Here is a 21,844-nt window from a genome sequence, read left to right on the forward strand (position 1 = left end):
ATTTTTGTCAACATTTTTAGTGTTGTTCCTGTGAATATAGTGTTTCAGACTAATATATCATCATAGAAATTCAGTTTTCTGATATACTATGATTCCATAAGACATGTGTCTCAATAGCAGATTTTATTCATATTCATATTTGGTCACATTATTTCTAACGCAAAGTTTTCCCCGCTAGGTAGTGCTGTTTCTAATTTACTGTTCGAGGAATATTTTTCTGGCTCTCCATTTCGGTCAATCAGTTATTGTTGAACCTGCTTCTGCAATTTTGAAAAATGTTTGCTGATTTGATGAAATATATCGCATCTATCTTGAGCCTCATAATAGATGAATACAAGGAGAAAACAGTGAAGGATAGACTTGAACAGTGTTATGAGGCTTCTAAACGAATAAAAAAAGATCTGAAAAATACTACTACTATGGGTGGGAAATAAAATCTATTAGCATTCTTAAACAGATGAAATTTGAGATGAAGAAAGGAGCAGGCCTGATTAGCCGGAAAGAGGCATCCTCTAATCGAGTACATTGGGATGATTCAGAATCGGCTTTTAATTCGCGTATCCGGACTGAAGTGATTACTAATCTCAAGCATAAGAACCTTACCCCATTTTTGATCGACTATAAGACCCTTTTTGTGACACTAATTCAAAATGCTTTAAAAAAGATGCATTTTTAAAGGTTAATATGACATTCGGTGGAGAATTTGAGGTTGTCAAAGGCGATCGAATCTTCAACGAATATAAGTATTTTCTCAATATCTAACGCATCCATCCATAGTAACACTGATATGAATATGTGGTTTGAGGATCATGTTATGGAGCCAATCATGATAAAGTTGGAAGAGTTTCAGGAACGTGACAGAGGTTAGACGTTGAAAGCAGTAGTGAATTTGGGGGTTACCGTAAACAAATTTGTGCCGCAGAGAGGTTCATCATACACTGAACTGCCTTCTCAAATCAAACGAAAAATCATGATAATGCCTGCTTCGCTTGTGCCATTGTTTCGGCGTTGTATCCAGTTCCCCATGGACAACATTCAGATCACATCCTATCTTATCCTGACTATTCAAAAGTTCTGAAGTTGTGAGGTATTCACTTTCCGATGAAAATTATTCAGATAAATAGTTTCGAAGAGCAGAATGATCTCTCAGTCGATGTTTAACGTTGAAACTTTTCAAATCCAAGTATACTGTAATACCGCTAAGATTAAGCATAGCAAAAAATAAAAGCAAACATCTGAATCTACTCATGATTCAAGACATGTATTACGATGAAAAATGTAAGGATTCAATAAATGTCTATGATGTTACGTCACCAACCAGAAAACACTTTGTTTGAATAAAAGAGCTATCTAGTTTGGTGAGTAATCAACTCGACAACCATAATAGAAAAAAATATTTTTGCCATAGGTGTTTTCACTGTTTTTCCACGCAAGCAATGTTAGATAAACACCTTGAAGACTGCTCGCAGACAAAAGAATGCCTACCAAAATCACCTATGGAGGGAAAATATATTTTTAGGTTCAAAAATTTCAAAAATAAAATTACATCGCCTTTCGTCATATATGCCGAGTGTATTGGTATCTGCACAAGATGGCAATAAATATCAACGACACATTCCGGCATCTATTGGATATTATGTGAAACGCTCTTATGATGATACACTACTATCATTTTATCGATCATTTCGTGATGAAAATTGTATGAAATGGTTTGCAGACGAGATAGGTCAGTTTGCTGAAGATGTTGCAACTGTGTTCCAGTGTCGATGTAAATATATCAGCCAGCCAGGAACCATTTCTTCAGGCAGCAACTCATATTCATATATGTGACAAACCATTCAATATATCAGACAAAATAGTATGCGAGCATAATCGTCAAATACCTAAAAATAATTAATCGCCAACCATCACACCCAATGAGTGCATTTAAAACTATCAAGATGATCCAACAATTCCCATCGTGTTTCATAACTTATCAGGGTATGATGCACATTTTGTTATAGAAAATATTGCATTGGATCTCAATGGAAGTGTCGCCGTTAGGCCGATAACAAAGGAAAAGTATATCTCCTTTATTAAAAATATTTCTGGTAGCAAGATCCACTTCAGGTTTTTTAACTCATTCAGATTCATGAGTTTTCCGCTGGATACGTTAGTATCATATCTATCAGATTTTCCAAATCTCATATCACAGTTCTCCAACCGCTCGAATGATGAAGAGTAGATTTTGACAAAAAAGGGTGTAATGCCGTATGACTATATCGATTCTTTCAAAAGATTGTTTACCCCCTATCGAAACCTTTTGCAACATATTGAAGGAAAAACCGTGTCCTAGGAGATCTTACTTACGTGCCAAGCTGATATGGGCTACTTTTAATATAAACACATCGGGAAAATATACGAATCTGTATTTGAAGACGGATGTTATGCTTCTGGCTATGTCTTCGAGCAGTTCCGCTCAAGTTGTCAAAAAACTTACGGTTTGGATCCTGCCCATTATATCACTCTGCCTGGCTATACATGGGATGCTATGTTATTCAAAACGAAACAGCAACTTGAACTTCTCACCGATGTAGATCAGTTGATGTTTTTCGAAAAGGGAACAAGAGGTGGACTGAGTCAAGTTTGATCCAAGCGAAGAGTCACAGCTAATAACAAATACATGGGTGATATCTTATGATAAAGCCAAAGCTGACTCATACCTAATGTATTTCGATGTTAATAATCAATATGGTTGGGCAATGTCTCAATATCTACCATACGGCTGGTTTGAGTAGATGGACACCAACATTGATATCACAACTGTGCCTGATGATGCCTCGGAAGGTTATATACTAGAAGTTGATATGGACTATCCAAACAACCTTCACGATATGCATAAGGATTTACCGTTTTGCCCCGATCATGTGGATCCTAAGACAAAAAAATCTCGAACCGAAAGTACATCGGATGTGAAACAATTTAAATTGATGGCTACTCTACAGTCGAAGAAATAGTATGTGAATCATTATAGAAATCTCAAGCAGGCCTTAGAAAATGGTCTCATTTTGAACAAGATTCATCGTGTTCTGAAGTTCAAGCAGTCTACATGGTTGAAGCCCTACAAAGGCTTGAACACACGTTTGCGAACTGCTGCCTCGAATGATATTGAAAAGAACCTATTCAAACTAATGCCGTATTTGATATGTACTGCTATCTTCAAAACTCAATTTTTGTCCCATATATATAAATATTTATTTCAGGGAAAACTATGGAAAATCTGAGAAAGCACTCTGATGTTCGCCTTGTAACGAGTTGGGATGGGCGATAAGGTGCCGAAGCCAGAATCTCCAATCCTCGGTTCAAGAGTTTGACTGTCTTCGATGAAAACTTGACTGCCATTGACTTGGGAAAATCCAAAATATTCTTCCACAAACCTATATATATATATATATATATATATATATATATATATATATATATACATATGTTGGAATGGTAGTACTGGATTTGGCAAAGTTGACCACATATAATTTCCATTATGAATACATGGCTCCTAGGTATAGAGAAAATTTTTGCGCAGTTTATACTGATACGGACAGTTTGATTTATGGAATTATAAATTATGATCCATATGAGATGATAAAAAATGATTGTCATCAATATTTCGATACTAGCGATTATCAATCAGATATCATTTACAATATTCCCCGAGCGAATAAGAAAGTGATTGGATTGATGAAGGATGAGAACAACAGAAAGCTTATGCTCGACCTTATTGGACTCAGATCTAAATTATACTCAACTAAAACTGCAACGTCAGAAGATTTCGGTTTCGGGCAGTTTGGCCACTCGACTACGGCCCATTGTTTACTCTCTTACATAATAATTATAAGTAGAAACCAGGTGAATATTAGGTGGTTCCTCAACAGATAGTTTCGGGTCTATAATGAACGTAAAGTCGAGTGGCCAAACTGCCCGAAACCGGTCTGCAAACTCCACCCCCGCCGTGGGCAGAGATGTAAACCCGCTTCTTTACTATAGCTTGTTCTTCAATTACAGTTGATTCTAGCAATTAATTTGTGATTCAGCGTAACACCACTGATGAGAGCTATGGCGGGTCGAAACAGGGCTGTCCGATATTGAATCATAAATGCGTTATGTTTGGGCTTCATTTCCAGCTAAGAATGGTCGAAAAAAATAAACTTGATCTGGTTTCCCTATAAAACTGAAGCCATTCTACTGATACGCAGAAAAATTACACACCAGTAAATCTCAAAATCAAGTAAACTCTCATAACACCAAGTGCGTATTTGAAATATATTGGTACAAATTTGAGAAAATGTTTTCAATGTGTAGCCATAAAGATATCGATGTTATGTATTTAGATCAAAACTACAGACGATTAGCAAAACAATTGATTCGCTACAATTGTAATGTGATTGTTCCATTCCAACAGTATGATCGCAATCTCCATCATACCAATTTTCGATTATGTAGCTCCATATTTGACTTTTGATGAAATTGCAGATATTTGTCTAGAATAGTGGAAGGATAGATGTGGTTGATTGGTAATTATGAAAGATTTTAACCTCAATAAGGACTAATATTGAAAAGGGTATATGCTGATAATAACATGTTTGTTCGACTTGGCATTTTCTATAATATCGAGATTCATAATTAATGGAGTGCTTTGCTATGAAATATACTGCAATTTGGTCAAAACTGAATTTTTATGCCAATAGCCCTATATAAACCTCTCTCGAAAGAAAATAGGTGTGTGGTTCAATTCGAAATAAATGACATTAGGGTTCATTTTTCCAATAATTCTGCTTTGACTCACAAAAATACACCTGTATATCAGCAACAAGATAATATGTTAACAAAAACTTTCAATGTGATATGTGATTTTCACTCGTACATAGAACCGTTCATGTGAGACGAGAATAATTTGTAGTTGATATTGTTATTAATCAATATTCATAGATTTTGAATTGAGTAATGTTCCCATGGAAGAGTATGATAGGTTTCAGGAATTAGATAGCGTTTATCATCGTTAGGATTCAGAGCAATCTTCGTTTGTTCTGTTGAATACACCCTAGGCTTATAGGATTTTATTAATTTTTTTGTGTGATTGCTTTTTCGGTATAATTTTCCAAACAGGCCACGTAATCTTCGAAAGCGATTTTTTTTTGACAACATTATGTTTAACGCCCTTCGCTTTCTTGGATACTCCGAAATTGGCCACAATTTGTTTCATTTCATCATTTTCATAATTCTCCTGCTTCAATCTTTTTTTCAGATCAGTGATTTGATCTTCTGACGTTGCAGTTTTAGTTGAGTATAATTTAGAACTGAGTCCAATAAAGTCGAGCATAAGCTTTCTGTTGTTCTCATCCTTCATCAATCCAATCACTTTCTTATTCGCTCGGGGAATATTATAAATGATATCTGATTGATAATCGCTAATATCGAAATACTGATGACAATCATTTTTTAATCATCTCATATGGATCATAATTTATAATTTCATAAATCAAACTGTCCGTGTCAGTATAAACTGCGCAAAAAATTTCTCTATACCTAGGAGCCATGTATTCATAATGGAAATTATATGTGGTCAACTTTGCCAAATCCAGTACTACCATTCCAACATATATAGGTTTGTTGAAGAATATTTTGGATTTTCCCAATTCAATGGCAGTCAAGTTTTCATTGAAGACAGTCAAACTCTTGAACCGAGGATTGGAGATTCTGGCTTCGGCACCATATCGCCCATCCCAACTCGTTACAAGGCGAACATCAGAGTGCTTTCTCAGATTTTCCATAGTTTTCCCTGAAATAAATATTTATATATATGGGACAAAAATTGAGTTTTGAAGATAGCAGTACATATCAAATACGGCATTGGTTTGAATAGGTTCTTTTCAATATCATTCGAGGCAGCAGTTCGCAAAAGTGTGTTCAAGCCTTTGTAGGGCTTCAACCATGTGGACTGCTTGAACTTTAGAACACGATGAATCTTGTTCAAAATGAGACCATTTTCTAAGGCCTGCTTGAGATTTCTGTAATGATTCACATACTATTTCTTCGACTGTAGAGTAGCCATCAATTTAAATTGTTTCACATCCGGCCTAACGGCGACACTTCCATTGAGATCCAATGCAATATTTTCTATAACAAAATGTGTCTTCGAGCAGTCTTCAAGGTGTTTATCTGACATTGCTTGCGTGGAAAAACAGTGAAAACACCTATGGCAAAAATATTTTTTTCTATTATGGTTGTCGAGTTGATTACTCACCAAATTAGATAGATCTTTTATTCAAACAAAGTGTTTTCTGGTTGGTGAGGTAACATCATAGACATTTATTGAATCCTTACATCTTTCATCGTAATACATGTCTTGAATCATGAGTAGATTCAGATGTTTGCTTTCATTTTTTGCTATGCTCAATCTTAGCGGTATTACAGTATACTTGGATTTAAAAAGTTTCAACGTGTAAACATTGACTGAGAGATCATTCTGCTCTTCGAAACTATTTATCTGAATAATTTTCATCGGAAAGTGAATACCTCACAACTTCAGAACTTTTGAATAGTCAGGATAAGATAGAATGTGATCTGAATGTTGTCCATGGGGAACTGGATACAATGCCGAAACAATGGCCCAAGCGAAGCAGGCATTATCATGATTTTTCGTTTGATTTGAGAAGGCAGTTCAATGTATGATGAACCTCTCTGCGGCACAAATTTGTTTACGGTAACCCCCAAATTCACTACTGCTTTCAACGTCTAACCTCTGTCACGTTCCTGAAACTCTTCCAACTTTATCATGATTGACACCATAACATGATCCTCAAACCACATATTCATATCAGTGTTACTATGGATGGATGCGTTAGATATTGAGAAATACTTATATTCGTTGAAGATTCGATCGCCTTTGACAACCTCAAATTCTCCACCATATTAACCTTTAACCCCTTCAGTCCCAGATTATTATGAAGGTAGAAAAAAAAATAATAACGAATGTTTCGTGATCAGAAGTCATCTTAGGATCATCAGAGGGCAGGGGTTGAACATTATTTTTACTATTATATATTCTAGGAAGTGTCCCGCTCGGTGGACATCAGGACTCAAGAGTAATACAATTGTTTCAGTGAACACCTTTTTTATTTGAATTATAATTTTACAAATGTATAGGTACGAATTCATTTTCTGTGAAAGGAAAGAAAACAGTTTCTCTCTTTGAGAAAACAAAGATGTAAATTACACTTGTCACAAAAAACATGAGTTTTTTTCGTGCATTTTTCAAATTTACATCGGGTTGCTTTTTTTTTCGAATCATAATTGGGCATATGATCCAAGCGATCATGACGAACCTCCATAAATAGTCGCTTTCTTTCACTACAATAATGTGTAGGGGTACTGGTGATAGACGAACTTGGAGATGCATCTGACGGACGTCCTCTCTTTCGTATGACGGGAATATTCATCTTCATGAGAGAATATGCCAATTGGAGACGAAAGTGGAGCAAGTCTAATGCTTCTTCCTTAGGGTTTTCTTTATTCTCATCGGTATAGTGTTGGCGATATTCTAACCAGCTATTCACTATAGCTAGATCCACACCATGAAAAAACATTCTTAGTGTCCACTTCCTTGATCTGACATATATTCTGTAGAGTGCTATCAGATGATGTAGCTTATCTACACCTCCCATACTTCTGTTGTACATTTTCACCACCTGTGGTCTCTTTACATGAACATATTTTTTATTTGTTTTATCCCATCGTTTCACTTCATCTTCTTCGCCTTTACCAATAAAATTCGAAGCAAGAACAACGGATCTGTTGTCAGACCATTTACATAGAATTATTTCTGAACCTTCACTAACTATTTCTTCTGAAAAACCTCTCGGTTTTTTCTTTGCTTGCTTGTCAGTGATTAGTGGAGTTTATTGAACCTGTTCAATCTTACGGTTCCAGCACCATTTATCTTTTTATATTTCAAAATTTCCAGAAGATTATAAGTGGTAAAATAATTGTCGAAATACAAATGTCTATACTCTGGAATTCTCTGGGACAAATGCAGAACAGACGTAGCCCCAAGACCAAATTTATTCAAGAGGAATTCATCGAATTCAGTGGTACTGCCTTGATACACGATAAAGTCATACATAAGACCACTTCTACCACATAGAACAAAAATCTTGATCCCCCAAGGATTTGGCTTCCCCTTTACATACTGTTTTATGCTGAACTGACCCCTAAATGGTACCATCTGTTCGTCAATACTGAGGTCCCTTTCAACTTCTAATTCGTGACAACGCTTTCGTATGCTATCTAAAAGAGGCCTCACCTTGAATAATTTGTCTTTACAGTCATCAGGTTTTTCCAAATTATTGACAATATGAAGATTGTTTCGGAGAAGAAAGAATCTATTTCGTGCCATGTTATCCCTGAACAGAGTTATATTGAAATCAACATCCCAGTACATCCTTATTCTGGGGAATTTGAGGCAAGACATTATGATATGCAATGCAATGAATATTTTGATTTCATTTGCATGGGTTGGCTTGAAACTAGTTTTTCCTTGCTGGAGTGCATAAATATTAGTCATTTCTGCGATAACATCAAAGAGTTACAGTTGTTCAGGTATATATCTAAGAAAATATTGAATTGGCATCAGTATTTCGTTTGTTTGTGGAGAAAATGTGAAGTCGTATTCTGCTTGGGGAGAAATAGGTTCGTAATTTTTCCGGTAAATAATTTTGTTCTTGGGTGTGATAATTGACATAATGTCTTTATAACAGTCGGGTATTTTATTTTCCTCCAAACGCGAATTGCTTACCACAGCTCTCAATGTTTCTGCAATAATTGATAGAGGAATATCATCCTCTGTGTCACTGTCAATTACTTCTGAGGATTCGGTTGCATGCTCTTCCTCTGCCAATTGTTTATTCTGTAGCTTTTCATCTTCGAACGATAATTTATCAGCTCCTACTCTGAATGTCTTCGGAGCAAACGGCAGAAGTATATCTTCGTCACTATCATTATCGGAGAAAAAGTCTAGATCGGAAGTTTCCCCAAGATTTCTCAACATTTTCTCGCACTCTTCATCCAATTCATCATCATTCAAAAATTCCAACAGTTCCTCAGCGTCTTTTGGATTTTCAGGATCATATTTGTCTACAAAAAAAAATGTTCAAGACCCAATGTCCACTGCCACGAACACATACATTTTTTCACATGCATCTTTCAAGGCCCAATGTCCTTTGCACTGGACATGCTTTTTTAATAGGTTATGTACAACTTATTTCTCAATAATTGCAAACTGTATTCATTCAATCACATTCAATGAATTATATTCAACATTTAGTTGAAGTATAATCATGAACTCATTCGAATTATAGCGATCACAATGTAATAAACTTACCCTTGTAACGACGCGATGAGGTAGCCATGATTCACTTGTTATGCTAAATGGTATATTTTGTTTGAATTCGAAGAGATGGCTTGGTAGTTCGCAGGATACTGCAGTACGAGATCCTAGTGAACTCGTGAAGTGCTTGAATGATTCACACATTACACAAAAGATGGAGTTTTATTCATGGCAAAATCAATGTCCATACCAGTGGACATGGGGACTGAAGGGGTTAAAAATGCATCATTTTCCAATGCATTTTGAATTATACTCACAAAAAGGGTCTTATAGTCGATCAAAAATGAGGTAGGGTTCTTATGCTTGGGATTACTAATCACTTCAGTACGCGAATTAAAAGCCGATGTACTCGATTAGAGGATGTCTCTTTCCGGCTAATCAGGCCTGCTCCTTTCTTCATCTAAAATTTCATCTGATTAAGAATGCTAGTAGATTTTGTTTTCCACCCATAGTAGTAGTATTTTTCAGATCTTTTTTTATTCGTTTAGAAGCCTTATAACACTCTTCAAGTCTATCCTTCACCGTTTTCTCCTTGTATTCATCTATTATGAGGCTCAAGATAGATGCGATATATTTCATCAAATCAGCAAACATTTTTCAAAATTGCAGAAGCAGGTTCAACAATAACTGATTGACCGAAATGGAGAGCCAGAAAATATTCCTCGAACAGTAAATTAGAAACAGCACTACCTAGCGGGGAAAACTTTGCGTTAGAAGTAAAGTGACCAAATATGAATATGAATAAAATCTGCTATTGAGACACATGTCTTATGGAATCATAGTATATCAGAAAACTGAATTTCTATGATGATATATTAGTCTGAAACACTATATTCACAGGAACAACAGTAAAAATGTTGACAAAAATGTTGATCACGCTATTACAGTACCCAATTCGATAGCGACACGTTGCATTACTGTATCTTTATCATGCAGCAAGTAAATGTTCTGTTTCTGTTTAAAGTCCGTTTTTCCGTTAATCAGCTGTCGCCCCCATACGAACGACAACTCTCACAATTTGAGAAGTTGCGAGCTAAGGAATAACGAGGTCTTACCTTTTAACGTGTGATTCCTAACACGGTTGCAGAATCATCGCAGTTCCAACCGTATAAATTCTCTCGAGAAATATACTACAACATAAACATAAGCATGCATGGTGTGAAGCATGCGTGTGTATGTACGAAAAATGTGTGCATTATGTAATATTTGGGGACTCACAAACCAGTATAGCAGGACATCGACAAAAAATGACCACGTAGTCAAGTTGAAGATCAAACTCAACTTCAAGGTCAGATCATGAAATGGTGGAGGGGAGGAATCAGTTGTCAGGTTGAAGTGTGGAAATACCTCCTTTTCAGTTGAATACACGCTTACGTCATATGGTATATTGGCTTGAATCTTGGATAATATTGGGTTTTAAGAAGAAGATAGTAATACATTTTAAATTGAAACATGTGTAATGCGACATGTGAAAGTTCATGTCAAGAATATATTTAGGTGGGAAAAATATGTCTTTTTCGCTGCAAAATGGTGTGTTGTGACTGTATACATTGTTTTGAAAAACTTCCAAACCCCGTTTAGTATGATTTTCGTTAAGAATGAACTTTGTATTCATTTTCACAGTCAAACCACACTCCACCGTCAGATACTGCAATATAGTGTTGAATTTCAAATGATTAGATTGTACTGCAATACGTGAAAGTTCTTGTTAGGCGAGCATATGCATGTGTGAGAAATATCAATCTATTCTATTGCAAAATGGCATGACCCTACGCATCTCTTTTAGAAACTCCGCAAATCTCCGTCTAGCATAACCTGGGCGTTCAGTTTCAAGCTCAAACCAAACTGCTCTGTCAGATTTTGACATGGTGGGGGAGAAACAGACCAAAGTGAGAACAAACCTGTTTTTCAGTGGAAATCATATCAAAATCATCTACTGTATGGCTTCAGATTTGTAATCAATCATGTTTCGAAAAGAAAAACGTGGTGTGACATTTTAAATTATTACATCATTCTTAAGCATGCGGAAGTTCATGTAGGGCATGCATATATGTGAGAAATATCAGTCTGTTCTCCTGTAAAATGTCAAGTGTTGACACTACATGTCTACAAATCTCCGTCTAGCATGACATTGACGGAGAAGTCAAAGTCAAATTTTAGTCATCATTTTTGATACATGAATGTATATATGACACGTCACATTTTACAAAAGATATTCTATCTTATAGCACTTATATCAATAACAGCACATGTTACACAAAAATATTATTTACATACTCTATCTGGAAATAAAAACAACTTGTTACCAAAAAGTCTTTGACTTTTTTCTTGAATATGAGAAAATTTCTTTCATTATGGTTTATTTTTTCCTGATGGAAATCGTGTCTCCGTCTCGATTAATGACAGTGAATTAAACTGCTCTGTCAGATCTTGACATGGTGGGGGAGAAACCGACCAAAGTGAGAACAAACCTGCTTTTCAGTGGAAATCATATCATAATCATTTACTGTATGGCTTCAGATTTGTAATCAGTCATGTTTCGAAAAGAAAAACGTAGTATGACATTTTAAATTATTACATCATTTTCAAGTATGCGGAAGTTCATGTAGGGCATGCATATATGTGAGAAATATCAGTCTGTTCTCCTGTAAAATGTCAAGTGTTGACACTACATGTCTACAAATCTCCGTCTAGCATGACATTGACGGAGAAGTCAAAGTCAAATTTTAGTCATCATTTTTGATACATGAATGTATATATGACACGTCACATTTTACAAAAGATATTTTATCTTATAGCACTTATATCAATAACAGCACATGTTACACAAAAATATTATTTTCATACTCTATCAGGAAGTAAAAACAAAGTCTTTGACTTTTTTCTTGAATATGAGAAAATTTCTTTCATCATGGTTAATTTTTTCCTGATGGAAATCGTTTCTCCGTCTCGTTTAATGACAGTGAATTTCCTCATTTCTTGTTAGCAAATGGGAATGTACATGAACGTAGTTTAATATTTTGTAACGATAAATGCATGGTAATGTGAAAAAAATTTGTGTCTTGGAATGTTTTCTTACAAGATTCTCTGTATTTGAGATCAAAAATTAGTCTAATGAAGCGTTTTTGCCTTATAAAGATTCTATTTATTTCTGATGAGTGTCCCCAAATGGTAATATTTATATTAAGCTTAGAATACACTAGACCATAGTAAATATCCAAGAGATTATGTTTCAAAAAATTTAATTTCATTGTTAGGAAGGCAAAATACGTTTTTCAAAGAAGTGCACAAGTATTCGATGTGATTATTGAAAGACAATTCAGTTTCGAAACTTAGATTTATTTGGAAAGGGCGCTGATACTTATTCGAGAACTGGATAAATGTTGTTTTATTTCCATTATTTATTAAATGATTGTTTCTACACCAACATTCGAATTCATTGATTACTAGTTTCGTTTCATTTTCAATTTCATTCAGATCTGGGGACGTCACAATGTTATGTCATCGGCATACATGAAAACTCGACCCTCGAGAAAATCCTAGTATTTAGTTTCGAAGTTAAACCAAACTTCACCATCAGATTTGCCAATGTGTGGAAAAAAAGAGACCAAAGTGAGGCGGTACCCACGTTTCAGTTGAAGTTACGTCAATATTATCCACTATGTTGGTTCAAATTGTAATGTAATCATATTTCGAGAAAAAATATAGTGTAGCATTTTGAATCATCATCAAGTACCTAGTTCATGTTAGACATGCATATGCGTGGGAAATGTCAGTCTGTTCTCCTGTAAAATGTTATGTTTTGAGTCTACGCATCTGTTTTGGGGCAGATAATAACCTTGCATTTATTTCAAAGTCAAATCAAACTTGCCGGGTAAATCTGGCAATGACAGGTGAATGAATTTATTTTCGATCAAAGTGATGGCACATCCTACTTTTCAGTTATAGTTACGCTGATGTCATATGCTGTGAAGGTCGAAACGGAATGCAAAAGCTACGTGCAATATCAAAATCGACAAGTTTTTGTCATACGGGACCAAGAAATACAGGCGCAAACTATAGAAAATCGGCTCATCAAAGCAGTTGTCTCTTTCGACAATTTTTAAATTCTAACCAAACCTCAAGATTTTTCCAAATCCTACTATATTTATTTCTCTTCCGAATATGTATTCTGTAATTCAATTTCACTCTCTTCAGTGTTTTCCGTACATAAAATAGAGGATACACTACAAAAACACACTTTTGTCAATTTTCCACTATATTTCTTTATTGTTGACCGGTTTCGGCTATTATACCATTTTCATAACTAACTAGTTACATTTAAATGTAATATAGTGGAAAATAGACAAAAGTGTGTTTTTGTAGTGTATCCTCAGTGAACATGAATTTCCACAAAATAAACAAGTCGTCAATCGAAGAAACATAAAATAGACCTAAATAATAACTGTTCTTTCATTCGTCATCATAAATATAACATTGCACAAGATTCAGATCTTAAATTCCATTGGATAGTTACAAGCAACAAGAATCCACTCTCTGAACTCTCATTTCTTATCACTTGTGCTTCATTGGTTTGTTTCATGTTGAATCATTTGAATACATGCAATGAACTCTTCTCATTACTTATCTCCAATTATTTTATAACCTTTAACTTTGCAGTCCGACGCGGGCCTCAATAGTTCAATGAGGTTTCAAAGCGAAAATGTGAGATCAAATTTTGCTATAATAGAGAGAATTTCTGTCAATTGTTATATGTATCCAATTCTCCCTAACCATACCTTGGCACAGCTCAAGTTGATAATTTTCAGATTATTACTTCACGAGATTCTACAATATTATCTATACAAATGCACGTTATTTAACTCTCTTCAGTTCACCCTACTTCGCTACCCACTAGAGATGCCTGACGTCACAGCCAAGCCCACCTCCCAACTGAATGTCGATACCAACAACAGGCAGTGATCGTTGCGCTCTCGGAGAGGGCAGACGTTAGCACAGTCCTCGGCCGTCTGCGTGTCACCATCGATAGCGAGGCTAGAGCGATGCGTTACGTCACAGCTTTCACTGCACACCGGTGAGGGCACACCGATGAATACGCATTACTCAGCCGCACGTCGTGGAGTGAACATCTCGCTCTCTTACCGTTGAACGGTTGATGCTGTGACGTCACACCACAACTAACTTGGCAGGCTCACATCGATGGAACATTTATTACTTGAAGGATCTTCGAAGTATGCAGACGTATGTTTGTACATAGACAAGCACATGATGAAACCCTGTACCGTGCATTCTCACACACACACCAATCAAATGTAATTACGTCACTATGTCACACACACACACACACACACAAAATCTCATATGAAAAAAATTCTGAACGATCCATGCACCAGACCCTTCAAGGTCACATCGCCTTGATGTTACTAAATAACAACAAAAAAAGCAATTAATACGTCATAGTGGTGGGGGGAGGCCCAGAACCGGCTGTAATCTGTGATGTACACATACCACCTATGCACCAGACATATTTTTCAAGGTCATATGCACCATACATATTTTTCAAGGTGGCATGCACCAGACATATTTCTCAGGGTCACATGAGTCGGTCTAGGTCATCCACCCCACGTGACGTCATAGTGGTGGGGGGAGGCCGAGAATCAGCTGTAAACTGGGGGGAGGCCGAGAATCAGCTGTAAACAACTACTAAAGGGGTATACTTAAAGAAGATATTAATTTTTGGGAAAGAAAGGTTTTTTCTTTCTATTTCTCCATCTTTATACAAATAATGTTGGGAGTCATTTGACTTCGAATAAGTCTTATAGTCTATTTTTCTAGAGTATTTCGAAAATATTTAACAAAAACTGACAGTTTGGCAACGATGCCAATATTTTGAAAAACTGAAAAACTGGACACTTAAAGTACTTCATATCTTCAACATTTTGCACTACGTCGAAATCCGTCACAAAGAACCGTTTTCAGAAAATAATAATAATAGTCTATATGGATAAACGCCATTTTACCAATGTTGCCGATATTTTGAAGAACTGAAAAAGTGGATAGTTACAGTACTTCATATCCTCAACATTTTGCACTACGTCGAAATCCGTCACAAAGAACCGTTTTCAAAAAATAATAATAATAGTCTATATGGATAAACGCCATAGATTGTTATAGGTATGTTACTAAAACTCACCTTTTCAACTAAAATTCCCAACGGAGTCCAAGTTACAAAATAACACAGGGAACGCTGAGTAATGTGTAGCTGTCCTTGTACTTGATAGTAATAATTATGATTTTGTTTCAGCTGTAAGTGTAGATTCTCATCTAGAGTACAGAAATTTATTATTTTTTGCTCGATTGCTTCTTTGGGGTGCATTTTTAACGCAGTTTTGGGGCACTTCACCTCAACAATGGCGTCATCTCCTATCAACCCATCAGGACTGGCTCCAAAAATATAGTCGTATTCATCAATGAACATTCCACAAGGTTCAACCTGTGACAAAAAAAATTAATATTTACTCTTGTGTATCATTAAAGAAATCATTTTATTACCATTGCGTTGAATTATGGATAAACGTAATTATTATTAACAATCCATAATTTTATTATAATTCACTAGATCAAAGATACGACTATAAAATCGGACATGAATATTCCTTTTGTCATACAAAAATAAAATTGAATGCGAAGTTGAATTCCAATGAATTTGCTCTAAACATCGTTTTCAGTATGTAACTAACCTTGAGTCATAATGATATCACTCAAATTTATAAAATAGTGCGATTAAACTAATTGAATAGTTATTGATTTCTTACCGATGTTTCTACGCCTACGTATTTTCTCACTTGTATACTATCGTTTTCCTTTCGCAGCGTCTAGCCTTCCTTTCCCAAAATCACACCAAAAAGCAAGTTCCGAATTCAAAAACCATGAAGGAGAAATTCACAATGAACGAATTGCAGCCCATAAATAAAAATCCGCACGCCGTTTGTTCCGCTTGCGTTTACGCAGCTATTTTTATCAAGTACTTTTCTGGTTTTTCACATTTTATCTTTACAGAATATTTTTTGCTGCGATAATTTCGAAGTTTTTTCCACAAATACGACTCCTATTAGTGAGTGCGTTAGTTGTAGTACGCAAGGACCCTCCAAACTTCTGGTGAGTGCGTCCAAACTATCACTTTCACGGAACTCTTCATCGCCTACCCTTGGGATATCGAAGGGTGTGAGTTTTTCGACAGCAGTATGGAGGAACTGCTTGACAGTCTGATGGTCAGGGACAGGGGTGAAGTAATTACCTTCATGGGTGTATTGCTTGATCGCCTGGGTCTGAGTCCATCAGAGATGCTAAGGGACAGCCCCGTGGCGGCAGTTCGGGAGCCCTCTGGCCCTCCACCAGGGGACAAGGAGCTTCTCGAGCGTCCGTCACGGAATGTATCCTTCAGACATACTCCGGTCGGCACCACCCTCTCTGCTCAGTCTGAGACAAACAACGACGACAATACGATCAAGCCTCAAGAACCGGCCAACAAAAAGCGTCGCCTTCCAGAAGAGTTTCCTCCTCTTCTATCTAAACCAGTCGCTCCAGTGAACAAAAATACCGGCACCAAGCCCAAAAAAGTGGCTAAAAAGATGTAAAGCTCCGGGATGAAGCCAAGAACAACACTTCAGAACTCTCAGAACTCTCAACAACAGAGTCTTCCGTCGTAGGTGACCATGAAATGTTGGTTGACGACATGCAATAGGTCTGAAAAATCGATTTCGACTATACAGGGTGGAACAAAACAGCCATCTCAAAATCTAAATCAGGTTGTTAACCCCAATGATCAGGGAACTAGCTCCTCTCTCCCTCCGCGTCCTGAGGTGCCCCAAAGCACCAGAAAAACACGCGTTTCGTTCGCCAGAAGGACAAGTGGGTTCAATTCACAAAGCTGGCTGCCTTCCATAAGGTAAACTTTACCAAGGCAGTAAACATGGCTGACGGCATCAAGGTTCAGCCTTCTTCGGCCGAGGACTACAGGAGTATGTCCAAACTATTGGTGAGGGGTAAAATTCCCCACCACACATATACCTTACCTGAAGACAGGCAAATCAGAGCCGTCTTCAGAGGAGTCCCAGAACATCTGGAGACCGCTGATATCGAGGACGCCTTGGTTGAAAAAGGTTTCCAACCATCATCCGTCACCAGAATGATGCGAGGAAATCGACCGCTCCCCCTGGTTTTGGTTCAAGTGAACCAAAATCAGAAGCATATTTATGACGTCCGGGATCTCCTTAACGTTAAAGTTAAGGTTGAGCCCCAACACCAAAAAACACTGGTAGGGTAGTGTTACCGATGTCAGCGGTTCGGGCATAGCCAACGGAACTGCCTAGCTATTCCCATTTGCGTCAAATGCGCCGGCAGACACCTTTCAGGTGAGTGTAAGAAGCCACGAGCAGATCCGCCCAAGTGCAATAATTGCAAGGGTGTACACACTGCAAACTACCGCGGTTGTCCTGAGTTCCCCAGCGTTCGCAGGAGGACCAAAGTAGCTGCAAATGTCCCCCTAAATGACCCACATCTGGAAGGCATTCTGCCGGAGCATCTGGCACACACCCGGGAATGAGCTACGCAGGAGCGGCCAAGAGCGGTAACATCTCCGTCAGGCCGAGCGAGGCGCCCAGTAGTCCCCGCCCGTCGAAGGTTAGTGACATTTGTTCCGCTCTGGACCAGATGAAGAAACTCTTCATTCAGATCCCCGTACTCGAAAAGATGTTTACGGTGAACACCAACGTGCTAACTGGAACCTGTTAATGGCTAGACAACCAACATTGCCTAGTTCTCTTAAGGTTGTATTTTGGAATGCCAACAGTATTTCAAACAAGAAATTAGATTTTGAGAATTTTCTAATACAACAAAATATCGATGTGGCACTGGTGCAGGAAACGCACCTGCACAATCAACCTTTTGGTATTCCAAACTACCGTTTTTACCACAGAGAACGCGTTGAACGTGCTGGAGGAGGAGTTGGCATTTTTGTGAAACGTAATCTTCCTCACGTACAATTCGGCATTGACTCGGATCAGTTACATGGCATAAAAGCCGTGGGCGTTGAGCTCCAACTGAGAAGAGGTCGTCATAGACTAATCTCAGTTTACAACCCTCCGCGGAATCGTCTACTCCCAGAATCACTGGAAGAACTGCTGATGTCGACAAATACCCCCACAATTGCTGCTGGTGACTTCAACGCCAAGCACAATCTGTGGAGGAGACTCACCAATGCGAACGGCCGAGCGCTCCATGCGCATGCTGACAGGCATGAGTATCGAGTGATGGGTCCAGATGAGCCCACGTTCTACCGTGGGGATGTAAGGCCTGACGTGCTTGATATCGCACTGCTCAGGAACGTCTCCATGTCCTGCGAAGTGTACACTTTGTCGGAACTTGACTCAGATCATAATCCAGTCATCCTGATGCTGGGTGATGATCCCCCTCCCCAGGATTATCGCATGAGATCATCCACGAATTGGGAAGCCTTCAAGGCTCACCTAGTGGAGACACGTACAGACCGTGATGCGCTTCAAACTCGCAACGGTCTCGACGCGGCAGTGGCAGATTTCGAATTGTCTGTGAACAACGCTTTCCGCGCAGCCACAACCAGGACAGAGTGTCCTCTGCAGAGCTACAATGAGTTTCCTCCCAGGGTAAAGAACCTTATCCGGGAGAGAAATCGACTCAGACGAGTTTATCAGCGGACTCCCTACCCTGGAGACAAGGCTGCGACTAGCAGGATGGCCAACCAGGTTAAACAGGCCATCACTGACTATAGAAACGAGAGGTGGAGTGAGTATTTGGAATCGCTCGAACCTGGGGATGACGAGCTCTGGCTCTGCTTTGCTCAACGGCTAAGTTGGCTGAACGTGTTGTGCTGCAAAGGCTAACAGAAGAAGTTGAAGATCGAAATGTTCTGCCTGACGAACAATTCGGCTTCAGGAGGGCACACTCCACCGAGCTGCAGGCCCTGAGACTGGTCGAAAATTCGATCTCAGAGCTGAACAACAGGAAGACAGTCCATCTCGTCCTCTTGGATATTTCGAAAGCCTTCGACCGAGTCTGGCACGAAGGCCTGCTACACAAAATGCTCGATTTCGATCTGCCTCGGGGTCTGGTCCGGTGGATTAGGTCCTTTCTGAAAGGCAGAACATTTCAGGTCCGAGTTGAAGGAACCCTGTCTCCCGTCAGGGAAATCGAAGCTGTAGTGCCTCAGGGAGCTGTGCTGTCTCCACTACTGTACAGCCTTTACGTGAGCGACCTTCCGAGGCTCGATCACGTGAAGGTTTCGCTTTACGCCGATGATACGGCTCTCCTCGCTTCTTCCATGGGTGGGCGTTGGCGGTCGTCTACATGCAACGCGCATTAGACGACCTCGAACGCTGGTACCTTAACTGGAAGATTCGAGTGATTCCACAAAAAACTCAGGCGATGGACTTGGGGAGACGTAAAGTTTCTCCTGACACAAGGGTTACGATTTCAGACAGGGAGATCGAATGGCAAACGCGAGTTAAGTACCTAGGTCTTTGAGTAGACCGCCGACTCACCTGGGCAAATCACATTGATTATATTAAGAGCAAAGTGCAGATGATAATAGCTAAACTCTATCCTCTGGTCAATAGAAATTTAAATCTCAATCTTAAAAATAAGATTTTACTATACAACACGATGTTCAAGCCTGTCATCATGTATGCTTCAGGTGCTTGGGGACAAACCGCTCCGTCAAACCTCTCCATTTTGGAAAGGTTGCAAAACAAACTTCTCAGGATGCTAGTGAATGCTCCATGGTTCGTGCGGAATGAAGCCATCCGCAGTCCATGCAGTCGAGGAATCAGAGAGTTTTCGAGTCAGCGGAAACTCATGATAACCCATTAGTTAGGGAAGCTGTAGATTACACTATAGACGACCCCACTCGATTCAGAAGGCCCCGTCGCTCGGTTGAATGAAGGCCCACGACGTCTGTTAAAATGAACAGTTTGTTCTTCAAATACCCCAGGCAGGAAGGGGTACACAAGGCCAGAGCGGCATAGAGGTCATTAAATCTTTATGTCCCCACCAAAACACTTTACGTTATGAACCATTCGTCTTCCTGATGAATCTCAGTTGAAAGGGTAAGGAAAAAAAAATTTCCAACCTGATGAAAATGAAGATGACTATGAACATTTTGTCTTCAATCGAGGACCGTCTGCCGGTATATCAAGACACTCAATAACTTTCATATTCGTGTGTATATATATATATATATATATATATATATATATATATATATATATATATATATATACATATATATATATATTTATATATATATATATATATATATATATATATATATATATATATATATATATATATACGAATATGAAAGTTATTGAGTGTCTTGATATAGAAACAGAAGTTAATATCGGACATAGCACTCAAGAAAGTGGCAAACCATAGACACGTGTTTCGGGCTTTTGGCCCATCATCAGTATGGAGTAGCCAAGTGTAAGGATGGGCAACACTTGGTTACCAAAAGATAGAAATACAAATGCACGGAGCCACCAGCAGGAGCCAACCGCACATTTGTGGTTTCAGTTGATAGATCTTGTGTTTACAAGAAAACTATCAAAATCACCACGAAGGCAGCTATAGCTACCTGTGTGACATCCGGGTCCAGGAAATTATACGTATATGAAAGTTATTGAGTGTCTTGATATAGAAACAGAAGTTAATATCGGACATAGCACTCGAGACAGTGGCAAACCATAGACACTTGTTTCGGGCTTTTGCCCATCATCAGTATGGTGCAGCCAAGTGTAAGGATGGGCAACACTTGGTTACCAAAAGATAGAAATACAAATGCACGGAGCCACCAGCAGGAGCCAACCGCACATTTGTGGTTTCTTGTAAACACAAGATCTATCAACTGAAACCACAAATGTGCGGTTGGCTCCTGCTGGTGGCTTCGTTTGGCTGCTGGTGGCTTCTGTTTCTATATCAAGACACTCAATAACTTTCATATTCGTAAAATTTCCTTGACCCGGATGTCACACAGGTAGCTATAGCTGCCTCCGTGGTGATTTTGATAGTTTTCTTGTAAACACAAGATCTATCAACTGAAACCACAAATGTGCGGTTGACTCCTGCTGGTGGCTCCGTGCATTTGTATTTGTGCATATATATATATATATATATATATATATATATATATATATATATATATATATATATATATATATATATATATATATATATATATGTGCCATCCATTCACGGTGGATGGCACATCGTTTCTGGTGAACCAGACAACGGATCACTTTGAAAATTTAATGGAGGGCTCTAGCCAACTGAAATATTTTCGACAATGCGGTGTTGCCGCTTCTATGAGAGAGCAGTAGCAACTTTGATTTT

General features: G+C 38.2%; 1 protein-coding gene across 1 annotated transcript; it reads right to left on the reverse strand.

The window, feature by feature from the left end:
• Positions 1 to 6,961: 6,961 nt before the first annotated feature.
• LOC141482792 (uncharacterized) lies at positions 6,962 to 9,635 on the reverse strand. The gene is made up of 2 exons (XM_074176603.1): positions 9,416 to 9,635; positions 6,962 to 9,168 (listed from the first exon to the last, which is right to left on the reverse strand). The coding sequence occupies exons 1-2, from the start codon at positions 9,441 to 9,443 to the stop codon at positions 8,621 to 8,623; spliced, it is 576 nt and encodes a 191-aa protein (XP_074032704.1). The 5' UTR covers positions 9,444 to 9,635; the 3' UTR covers positions 6,962 to 8,620.
• Positions 9,636 to 21,844: the final 12,209 nt, after the last annotated feature.

The sequence above is a fragment of the Leptinotarsa decemlineata genome, unplaced genomic scaffold (genome assembly GCF_025532065.1).
Source record: "Leptinotarsa decemlineata unplaced genomic scaffold, Ldec_3_MD MMD2_P_RNA_scaffold_14, whole genome shotgun sequence".
NCBI classification, from domain to species: Eukaryota; Metazoa; Arthropoda; class Insecta; order Coleoptera; family Chrysomelidae; genus Leptinotarsa; species Leptinotarsa decemlineata.